Here is a 9,399-nt window from a genome sequence, read left to right as displayed (position 1 = left end):
ACTTTGTCCCCTGCGTTCTCAACTACACCTTAAGCGAGGGCTTTTCACTTTCCCAAATTGGGAAGCTGCACTATTAATATTTCAGTGGCTCTCATGACTTAGGGGGAAAAAATCGGGGCTTTAGAGCTGGACAGACCTGGCTTAAATCCTTCCTGACCCCCAGAGCACCCTGCGCAGGTTTGCTGCGAGGATTAAACGAGATGACAGGTGGGGTGACACAAAAATCGCTTAGCCCAAATCACAAAACCCCTATCACCCTCCTTTCAAAATAGGAGCTGACGCTGGGCGATGTTGACATTTTACACGCCTCTCGTTTGCTTCTCCAGACGGGCAGGTGATGTGGGTCTCACCGCATTCGTGTTGCAGATGACAGGACTGAGCCCCACAGAGGTTAATAATGAACGTCCACAGCTGCGCTCCACAGCAGTGTCACATCTCAGTGTAGTCCCAAAGATTCGCTGTTATCGACTAGATAAATTTTATCCCATAAGCTGCCCGTTGCCGCCTAACAGGGCAATGCCATCCTCAGTAAAGCAGTCCTGCATCCAAAAAGGTTCCGCACAAAGCTGCACACGCCCGCTGCCCAAAAGCTCGCCCCCCACATTCCCACACCGGGGACCAACATCCGAAACTGGTTCCTTCCACCCCCACCTTCGCCCCTTCTCCCCACCAGGCATTCAAGAAACAAGTGGGGGAAAGGTCCGCTCCCCAAGGGTAACAGCGCCCAAGAAAAACACTTCAAGTTACTATCAGGCAATGTAGTTTATTATTTCACACGAAAGTTAGCGACCAAGGCCACAGTGTCGTTAAACACCTCCCTCCCCACCCCCCCCAAACTCGCCCCAACCCCGCTATAAAAACAGAACACAACAAAATACCACAGTTCACGTTGAACCAGGAACACAGAGTGGCTCCGACAAAAACAAGACAAACACAAGACACAACATCTTTGCACGTTTGTATAAAAATGGCCATGGCCCACGGGGCAAGCGGTCATGGCGTGTCAAGGAGACCGCGAACTCGGGGCATGGGGAGGTTCAAGACAGCTGCCACTTCTGGCCATGTCTTCTGGGCTCTGCTGCAGGAACGGGGGCTGCTGAGGGTCCAGGCAGGACCCCTCATCCCAGTTTGGAAGTGCAAGTCGTTGAGTTGGATGCGCTTTCGGTTGGGGGAGACGCCGCAGGCTCTTCCTCCCTTTCCAGAGAGAGAGGGACGCAGGGACAGGGCAGGCGGGGGGCCCAGACAGCCCCCCTTGCCTACAGTAAGGAAGCCAGCCAAGAGACGCGCCCTCTCCAGAAAGAGGGCCCTCGGTGGGACAGAGTTCGCAGCCTGAGGGGCCAGCACCCTTGCAAAATCACATGACATAAAGCCCCACGGCAACCGTTGCCACCACAAAGCTGAGGGTAAGGACCCATCGGAGGAGCGGCGCCTGGGAGAGAAGGTTCGGCTGGGGCTTCCCTCTGGGAGTCTCCGCGGGAGCAGCATCTGAGAGAGAGAAAGGGGGCAACGTCACCAACAGGTGGACATGGGTGGCCGTATGGGTGTCCCAGAAGAACACAGCAAAAGGGTCTCGGCAGCCTCTAGTACAGTTCCTGCTCAGTGTCTGCTAGAGCAGACAGAGGGCCCTCTGGCCACTGCTTGGTTATCTCCAAAGACAGGGAGCTTACTCCTTCTCCCAGCTGTCCGCTCTTCCATTTTCAACCAGCCCGCATGGTGAGGCACATCCTCCAGGGGTACTCCGGGGAACCCCACTTTGAGAACTGCTGTGTTAGGGTAAAGACCCCCCCCCCCTTCCCCGCACACCAGCTAGCCAATCCCATCAGGACTGGCCTCATTCCCATGTCCCCAGGCGCGGTTCCACCAACAGAGGGCTCCACAGGGTCCTGGCACAGGTGGGAAAGCCACAGGGCGGGTGGGGTAGGCTGGTGGCTCGAGGGGCAAGGCCTACAGTAACCCGCCAAGCAGGGGGCTGGCCTTCACTTCTCTGTTCACCCCCCCCCCAAAACCACAATCTTGCCCACGCCCGTGTCGGGCTCGATGAGGGTGCATTTCGTGGAGCACTTTGGTCTTTCTGGAAGTTTTCCAGATGTTCTCTCAGGACTGCCACGGAGGCACATGAGGGGGGGGACTAACACGCAAGAAGACCGAGGGGTCCCGTGCCTCCCCCGGGTCCCACGGCAGGGTAACTGCTAGAACCACTTCCAGAACCCTGCCCCCCATCAGGGGGTCTCCACTCAGAAACCATGAAAGGGGCGGGGGGAGGGGGTGACAGTGAACGAGAACAAATTGACCGCCCTTGATTTCAGAGATGGGGAAACAGGTGTGGAGAGGCTGCAGGGCTGGCCCCGAGCGCCACTGTGCCTGCCCTGTGCCTGCGCCCCACTTGTCACTCGGAACACTCGGAAGACGGGGCAGCCAAGCGGCGCCCGAGACACGCGGCTGGGCCCCGCGCCCCTCCCACAGCGGCCATCCCCGGGGGGACCCTCACCTCGCGCCCCGCTGCCGACTCGCCGGCGCAGCCCCGGTGCCTGCGAGGGGCTCTGGTCCTCGGCGTCCTGGCCCAGCAGCTCCTGCAGCTCCTCAAACAGCTGAGAGACAGAAGACACACAGCCCGTCTCAGTGACATCACAGGTGACAAGTACGTTAGAACCGCCTGCCTGCTCTTCCCCAGATGCTCCCCGGTAACCAGCATCCTGACGTCAGGGTTCACTGGGGCTGTTCGTGCCCTTGTCCCGTGTCCCTGGGCCAAGTCTTATTCCGCGAGCGGTACCCAGTGTACGTGGCTCCTGCAGCCCGCTGTCCTCACCCAGCCGCCCCCTGCGCCACTCAGCCTTGGTCCGTGTGTTTCGTGATGCTCACTAGCCAGGCTTTGCAGGGGAAGCGCCTGGACCGAGGCTGACCCAGAGGTCAGGCAGCAAGAGCCAGCCTTCCAGCGGCTCCAAAGCCCCTGGAGGGGTTTTTCTGAACCCCTCCGAAAGACACAGAGCCTTCTGGGAGGCTTGACCAGGTCCGTTTGCCCGTGTCATCGGTCAGGGGACTGCAAGGGAGGGACGGTGCTCCCTAACAGGTGCTGGGTGCCATGCTGGGAACCAAGGGGCCCAGGAAGGCATGAGCTAAGACCCCAGTCCCCACAGCGCCCCCAGGAGGAGGGGAGAGCTATAGGATTCTACGACATCCGGGTTAGAAGGAACCTCACCCTCAGCTCCGCCCAGTCATCCTTCAAGGTCTTGCTCAAAGCCCACGCTCCCCTTGGGTTTGAGGCAATGCTAGAAACTTGCATCCTGCCTTGCCGGCCACACCTGTGACCCCTGCAATGCCAACCCGGCCGCACACAAGTCTATGTTGTCGCACGGTGTTGCCACAGAGTGCTACAACTGTGCCTCTCACACCCTGAGAGACCACGAACCAACCGTGAGAAGGCTGGCCCTGTGCCAGGCCCTGCCATTGGGACTTGATTGGTATAAACTCACTTGACTCTCACAACAACTCTTAAGAGGCAGGCGCTGTTACATCCTCGTTTTATAGATGGGGAAACTGAGGTAAGATCACCCAGCTAGTGGGGCGCCTGTGTGGACAGTCAGTTAAGCGTCCGACTTCAGCTCAGGTCAAGATCTCGCAGCTCACAGGTTCGAGCCCCCCCATCGGGCTCTATGCTGACAGCTCAGAGCCTGGAGCCTGCTTTGGATTCGGTGTCTCCCTCTCTCTCTCTCTGTCTCTGCCCCTCCGCTGCTTGTGTTCTCCCGCTCTCTCCTCTCTCTCTCAAAAATAAATAAATAAAAACATTAAAAAAAAGACCACCCGGCTAGGAAGTGGCAGAACTAGGAGCCTAACTCCCTAACCATGCCTTTAACCATGACCCACAGCCCACGCCCCCTGTGTAGGAGCGATGTCCCCACAGGAGCAGCGAGGGGAGACAGTGGCCACCCTGGGCCGCCAGCCAGCTCCTCACCTGAATGTTGAGCAGGAACGCAGCCTTGGCCTCTTCGATGACCCTCTGCCTGACCTCGGGGGTCATCTCCAGAGTGTTCATGCGGGAGCGGTACAGCTGCTTGAACTTGGTGGCGCTGGCGACGTTGGGGAAGGTGAAGAAGTCCACGCCCTCCCCGGAGCTGGGCAGGTCCAGGGCCTTCTGAGCAATCTTCTTGAGGACCTGGCCCCCAGACAGATCGCCGAGGTAGCGGGTGTAGGCGTGGGCCACCAGCAGCTCCGGCTCCTTGCGCCCCACCTCGTGGAGCCGCCGCACGTAGCGCCTGGTGGCCTGCGTGTAGGGGATGGCGTCCTCCCAGCGGGGCCCGTACCAGAAGGCCATGTCCCGCTCCAGGGCGGCCCTGCGGTGCAGCTCTTCGGGGAAGTAGAGGGGGGCATAGGCAGGGTTCTCCTTGTTGCGCTCGATCTGTTCCTCCAGAGCCACGTAGATGTGGTACAGGGAGGCCATCACCAGCTGAAACCGGAGCGAGCAGGTCAGGCTGCCCGCCTCGCGGAAGAACCCCATCCGGCCCCTCCCCCCACCACCCCGGGGAGACCCTCACGACCTCCCCAGGCTGGGCTCCCCCCTCTTGCTGCCCCCCCCACCCCACAAACCCTCTCTACACAGCAGCCAGAGAATTCGATCGTGCACCCGCTGAGCCTAAACCCTTTTATTCCATGGGATGAACACGCAGCCTAACTTAGTCCCTATGAACAGAGGAGCTGCTGTCCCCACTTTACAGAAAGGGAAAGGGAGGCTCAGAGAGGGGAGGAAACCGAGGTCTCACAGCTAGTAAGAGATGAAACTGAAGTCAGGCCCAGGCGTTGCTAGGGAACCAGCACAGCTCTAGAGCAAGGGAGGACCTGACTGAAAGTGCTTACTGGCGCCTCTGGACTTTGACCTCTGGGTAACTATCTGCCGGCCGGCCAATTCTCCCTGGAAACGCACTCCGAACCCCACACCTCTAGATGTTGGTCTAGTCTAGGGGGACCGGCCCGGTCCACCTTGGCTTGGGGAACTGCCATTACACGTTAATACTCTAAGTTTGAGTCTGAAGGAGAACAAAGATGTTCTGGTTGAGGTTTCCAAGTTATTTCTAAGCCGCAAACCTTCGTGGCAGCCTCCTTTCTCAACAGGGCAGAAATCCGGGCAGCTTTCTGATACAAAGCAGCCTGGGCTATCGAGTGTGACCGACCTGGTTCTGACCTCTGCTCGGCCGGTCCTCAGCTGTGTGACCTTGGGTAAGCCGCTCGCCCTCTCTTGGCGATTTGAGGTCTGAGTGACCGTCAAGTCAAGCCTTGGTCCCCTCCCCTGCCAAAGGGGACAAGCATGTACTAAAGGGGACTCATGGGAGAGTCAAGCAGGGTGACACAGGTAAAGTACTAGGCACAGCCTGGCCCTTGGCCCTCGGTTAAGAGGCTGTGGTGATAAACGTCACCGCCATCAGCATCACCTCCACGAGCGTGGGTTCTCTCATGGATCTTTGTGCCCACTTTGAACTCAGTGGCTCAGACGCAACATCCAAAGTCCCAGTGGTTGGCTATGGGATACTCCAGCAGTCACCTCCGCGGCTCCCGCTGTCCCCAGCTACAGTACACCAACTGGGTGTGTGTCACGCCTCCTGGAACTGCAGGTCACATGTCACTGCAGCATCTCTTGGGCTGGAAGCGGGGGAGGGTGCCGATTGCAAAAGGGCGGGGTGTCAGAGGCAGGGGGGATACACCTGCTCCACCCCCTCTATTCAAGCTGAATAAGCTTTTCCTCACGCTGAGGTCTGACCACCAGACACCCGCCTGACCCTTGGAGTGCTTGCCTTTTATTCGCATGAATTCCACAGCGGTGCTGGGAAAATCAGTGCCTCGCGTGAAGCGGGTGCTTAAGAAGACTCTGTGTTGAGGGGGCACCTGGGTGGCTCAGTCGGTTAAGCGTCCGACTTCGGCTCGGGTCGTGATCTCACAGTCCGTGAGTTCGAGCCCCGCGTCGGGCTCTGTGCTGACGGCTCAGAGCTCAGAGCCTGGAGCCTGCTTCGGATTCTGTGTCTCCCTCTCTCTCTACCCCTCGCCTGCTCACACTCTGTCCCTCTCTCTCAAAAATAAATGAACATTAAAAAAAAGAAGACGACACTGTGTTGGAACCCCACTTCATAGAGGAGGTCCCCACAATCTTACCGTTAGGAAATGGTCGCGGTCGGGCTCGAACCCGTGCTGCCCCTTGCCTTCAGAGGCAGATCAGAATTACATCACGAGCACAAGGTCTGAAGTGCGACCAAGCCTTGGTTTGATTTCAGCCTTTCCCGTTTACTTACTGGCTGTGTGACCTTCTGTTAGCTACTTCACCTCTCTGAACCTTCCCTTCCTCATCTTCCTTACCCAGAGGGGAGGCACAGAATAAGAAACTAAAAATGCCCAGCACAGAGGAGGCGCTCAGTTGATGGCACTAGGGCCCGTGCCCCTCCACAGCACTACCGTCACAGGTTGGGAATTTGCTGTGTGACCTTGCGCAGGTCACTTCCCCTCTTTAAGCCTCCGTGGTATCATCTGCAAAATGATTCCCTTGAACATGCCCATCTGGTCCCTCAGCATCCCTGGGCCGAATTTCCACTTAAACCACTGGCCTGGGTGCCTTGGACACACACACACACCCCTGTCATACTCTCCACCAGGGCTGGTCCCCACCAGGCCACATACCTTAAATCCTTTCCGGGTCACCTGGCCCTTCTGAAAGTTCTTCATGAACTCGGCATTCTCTGCCTGGACGTGCACCTCCTTGGTGGCCTCCTTCAGGGCCTCTGACAAATCCTGGGGCATGCTGCAGAGGGGAGGGGGGAGGGTGAATAAGAGTGGCTCTGAGCAGGGTTCATCCCCACGCTGAGCTTCTGAGCCTGCCATCTGCCTCTCAGCAGGCCTCAGAGAGCGATCAGAGTCCTCTGCGGAAATCGCTCCAACCTGCCATCTAATACATAGGCCACCTTCCTTCCCAACTGCCTTCCAACACAGCCCCATCAACGCGCTTCAGGTCCTACAACCGACTGGGAAACCCTGATATCAAGTTATTGGCAAAAAGGGGGGGTGCGGTTTGCAATGCCCGGGGAGAAGTAGCCCCCGAAAATATGAACATTCATATTCTACATCATCACTGCTTGCATTGGCTTTGGACCCAAGATTTAATTCAACTGTTTTGTTGACGTTTCAGGTACAAATCTCTTGAAATGTTACGCGCATCAAAAAAAAAAATTTTTTTTTAATTAAAAAAAAAAATGGGGCGCCTGGGTGGCTCAGTCGGTTAGGCGTCTGACTTCGGCTCAGGTCATGATCTCACGGTCCGTGAGTTCGAGCCCCGCATCGGGCTCTGTGCTGACAGCTCAGAGCATGGAGCCCATTTCAGATTCTGTGTCTCCCTCTCTCTCTGCCCCTCCCCTGTTCATACTCTGTCTCTCTCTGTCTCAAAAATAAATAAACGTTAAAAAAATTTAAAAAAAATAAAAAATAAAAAATAAATGTTAAGCGCATCATAAAAGTGCTTGGTTTAAAAAGCCTGTGAAAGGGGCGCCTGGGTGGCTCAATCGGTTAAGCGGCCGACTTCGGCTCAGGTCATGATCTCGCGGTCCGTGAGTTCGAGCCCCGCGTCGGGCTCTGTGCTGACAGCTCGGAGCCTGTAGCCTGTTTCGGATTCTGTGTCTCCCTCTCTCTGACCCTCCCCCATTCATGCTCTGTCTCTCTCTCTCTCAAAAATAAATAAACGTTAAAAAAAAATTAAAAAAAAATAAAAAGCCTGTGAAACTCTGCGTTACTCAAAAGAATCCCTTTCTGGGAGTATTTCTGCCATATGTCTGTATCCACTTCCCGCAGAACTGTCATTTCTCCTTTCTCTCCCGCAACCCCCCCTTCCAGAAACATCACCCCCTGTTGTGTACATGTTCACTGAACTCCTGGGAGAAGGGAAGGAGCCAGACTGGGAGGCGGACAGACAGTGGTTCAAATCCCAGCTCAGACACCTGCTAGCCAAGGGGACCTTGGGCTTGTTGCCTCCCTGGTCTGTGAAGTCCTCATCTGTAAAATGGGGCCAGGAAAGCCACAGTGGTGTTTTTGTTCAAGTGCCCGACAACTAGTAAGACAAGGACATGGCCACCAGGGGGCTCTGGTAAGAGAACCAGCCACTGTCACCCAGCCTGGGCAGCTCCAGGGATCCTAGATTTAAGCAGAGAGCACCTCCAAAGTCATTTAAAAGTCCAATACAAAAAATAAATAAATAAATAAGTTGGGATACCTTAGGGTCACACCCATCTGGTCCCCCAGCCGGGGCCGGGGAGCCAGCCAGGTAAGCCACCTTTTATCCCTCTAACTGGTCCACCGGACGAGACTGAAACCCAGCTTCTCCTTAACGGGAAACCCAAGGGAGTGAGCGATGTGGCTTCCCCGCTCTGTCTCGGGGAGGGACTGGAGACCAGAGCCGGGCGGCAGAGCAGGGGCTGCCCGCCGGGGAGAGGCCTGTCCCCGGCCCCGCGCCCCTCACTTGCCTGTCGGGCTGCGGGCGCTCCATCCGGCCGGCGCTCGGTGCTCGCTGCGGTGCTGGGTGCTGGGTGCTGGCTCCGACGTCTCGGGACGCGCGGGAGGAGTGGCGAAGGCGACTGTGCCGAGCCGCGCCGCGCCGTCCATTTATCGCCCGGACGGGTCACGTGGCGGCCAGCAGCTGATCCCCACATTCGGCCCGACGTTGCAACACCCGCGCCGCGCCCGCCCCAGGCCAGCGGGGGTGGAGGGGGAGCGGTCATATGACCCTCGGAAAACAAAGCAATTTAAAACAGGACGCTTAAAAAAAAAAAAAAAAAAAAGGCAACAATGTCTGGAAATCTGAGCAACTGTGTGATTTTGTCCCTTCCAGAGGCCCCCCGCCATGCCAGGATGGGGCTTGTGCTCCCCAGGAATCTGAAAGAGCCAGAAAGCTCGGGGGCTTGAGTCTCAGAGCAGGAGGCGGGCGGGCCACAGCCGGGACTTACCAGTCCCAGACCCTGCCGGCAGAGCCCTAAATGTCACCTCCTCAGGGGACTCTCAGCTGACAACCTCCCTCATTCTCACTTTACATGTACATTTAGGGCCTTTTTAATTTTTTTAAGCACCTATTAAGTGCTAGAGACTGTACTGATTTTATAGTTCATCGCCACAACTATTCTGAGGGGTAGACCACTACCATTTTACAGACGGGGAAACTGAGGCTGGGGATTGGGGGGCGGGGGGGATGAAGTGGCGTGCCCCGGGTCACACATAAAGCAGGAAACTGGGACCCAAACCTGGGAGTGAGTCTGAGTCTGCCCTCCCCCTCCAGGCTGTCCTAACACTTGGTACACAACTTGAGAGCGATGTCTGTCACAAAGCTATCTTCCTGCTGGCTTGCGTAGGGCACTCTTCCACGGCTCGTCACAGCTGACTCATCTT

The 9,399-nt window shown here is 56.9% G+C and overlaps 1 protein-coding gene across 1 annotated transcript; it reads right to left on the bottom strand.

Moving 5' to 3' along the window:
• Positions 1-946: 946 nt before the first annotated feature.
• On the bottom strand, positions 947-8,660 carry HMOX1 (heme oxygenase 1). Its single transcript, XM_003989222.6, has 5 exons — positions 8,484-8,660; positions 6,655-6,775; positions 3,950-4,441; positions 2,489-2,588; positions 947-1,485 (listed from the first exon to the last, which is right to left on the bottom strand). The coding sequence occupies exons 1-5, from the start codon at positions 8,504-8,506 to the stop codon at positions 1,355-1,357; spliced, it is 867 nt and encodes a 288-aa protein (XP_003989271.4). The 5' UTR covers positions 8,507-8,660; the 3' UTR covers positions 947-1,354.
• Positions 8,661-9,399: the final 739 nt, after the last annotated feature.

Source organism: Felis catus, chromosome B4 (genome assembly GCF_018350175.1).
Source record: "Felis catus isolate Fca126 chromosome B4, F.catus_Fca126_mat1.0, whole genome shotgun sequence".
Classification (NCBI taxonomy): Eukaryota; Metazoa; Chordata; class Mammalia; order Carnivora; family Felidae; genus Felis; species Felis catus.
Note: the sequence above shows the minus strand (reverse complement) of the source record. Positions and strands in the feature narration are given on the sequence as shown.